Source organism: Andrographis paniculata, unplaced genomic scaffold (assembly GCF_009805555.1).
Source record: "Andrographis paniculata isolate CXL003 unplaced genomic scaffold, ASM980555v1 Contig14END, whole genome shotgun sequence".
NCBI classification, from domain to species: Eukaryota; Viridiplantae; Streptophyta; class Magnoliopsida; order Lamiales; family Acanthaceae; genus Andrographis; species Andrographis paniculata.
In genome coordinates this window covers 955,787-957,573 of record NW_026137424.1, presented here as the reverse complement: position 1 = coordinate 957,573, position 1,787 = coordinate 955,787, and the positions used below count along the sequence as shown (strand labels likewise).

Here is a 1,787-nt window from a genome sequence, read left to right as displayed (position 1 = left end):
CCTATCAAGTCTTTCAGAAAAGAAGCCTTTGCCATAAAAGCGACGACCAAAGCACCTGTGAAGATCCAAAGTAAAGAAAAGGAAGTTGCAAGGAAAAGACAGTCAACTCAGACAGAAAGACCTCCAAGGCCAACCCTTAAAGAGTTGCAATCCAAAACTTATCCTTTCCTGGATTCTGACGTCTCGGGCATCTTTGACGATCTACTCAGAGAAAACCTCATTGAACTTCCGAATTAAAAAAGACCGGAGGAAGCTGGAAAGGTTGATGACCCAAGATACTGCAAATACCATCGTGTCGTAGGACATCCCATCCATAACTGTTTCGTCTTTAAAGACAAAGTCATGGAGTTGGCTCATGAAGGAAAGATCACCCTTAAAGATGATTCTGCTTCTGTTAATGTCACTTCAATCATGTTCGGGTCTCTCGAAGTTGACATAAAATACAAAGAATCATATTGCCTCACTACCGAGAAAGGTGGCAAGGCGATCAGAGACAAATCGAGTGAAGAATGTGCCACGATAACTTTCACTGATGAAGATTTGATATTAGGATCCAAACCCCATAATCGTCCATTACTGGTCGTGTATTATATCCATGAACAAAGGATTAGCCGGATATTTTTAGACGGAGGAGCTGCAGTCAATGTCCTTCCTCTATACACATTGCAAAAATTGGGAATACCAGTAGATCAGTTGTTCGAGAGTCGTATGACAATACATGGATACAATCAAGAGGGACAAAGAGCACTTGGCACCATAAGATTGAGACTGTTAATCGATGAAATGGAAACTAACCCTTTGTTTTACGTGATAGATGCAAAGACATCTTACAACATTCTTTTGGGAAGAACATGGATACATGAGAATGGTGTAGTTCCATCAATGTGGCACCAATGCTTCAAATACACTCAAAATGGAGTGACAAAGAAAGTTCTCGGAGACACAAAGCCATATGCAGAAGCCGAGTCACACTTTGCGGACGCCAAATATTTCTCTACAGAAGCAAAAAAATCCAAGGTACATGAAGATGTCAAAGCACCACAACCAAACTTGGGGGCATAGTCAAGAGATAAAGAAAAAACACCTGCTCAGGTTCTGCAGACTCATTAATTGAGCCTCTGAAAGATTTGACTCTTCCGAAGACCCCACTCAACCCAATCTCCCCCTGACAGACAAGGAACGGAAAAGAAGAAAAAATAGAGGCTATGCGATTGCAAAAGGACAAAAGCTTTAGCCCAAAAGCCTACAAACTTCTCACAAAAATTGGATATAATCCAAATGAGGAGTCACTGCTGGGAAAGTTACCACCACAGACAACCCAAGGTTTGAGGGCTGGTCTTGGATACATGCCACAAGCTCCCGTACGCATCGCTATCAAAAGGGCTGCAAATCATTATATCACCAAAAGCGAGACTTTGTCTTCCAATTCACCTCAAAAGGGGAGGAATGCAAGAGTATCGGTTTTCGAGAGGCTAAAACCTTCTGTCTTCACAAGGTTAGGACCAAAGATCAATAAAGAGAAAAACAAGATGAATTCCATATCAAAAAAATATGTGGAGATGGATGAAAAAATCAAGAGCCGCTTTCCATCCCGCATGACGCGTCAAACAAAAATGACGATACATTGCGGTAAAGTTTTAAAGGCTAAATGGCAAACCGTTGTCTTCACCAAACCCAAAGAAGATAATGAAAAAAGTGTTGCATCATCCTGCTACTTCACTGAAGAGGGTGAAGAGACAATGATTGAAGAAGATGCAGGAAATGCACCCGCCGCGCTTGAAGAAGGG

The 1,787-nt window shown here is 41.7% G+C and overlaps 1 protein-coding gene across 1 annotated transcript; it reads left to right on the top strand.

Moving 5' to 3' along the window:
- The first annotated feature begins 342 nt into the window (after positions 1 to 342).
- Positions 343 to 1,062, top strand: LOC127258479 (uncharacterized). Its single transcript, XM_051285330.1, has one exon. The coding sequence runs from the start codon at positions 343 to 345 to the stop codon at positions 1,060 to 1,062; it is 720 nt and encodes a 239-aa protein (XP_051141287.1).
- The last annotated feature ends 725 nt before the right edge of the window (positions 1,063 to 1,787 follow it).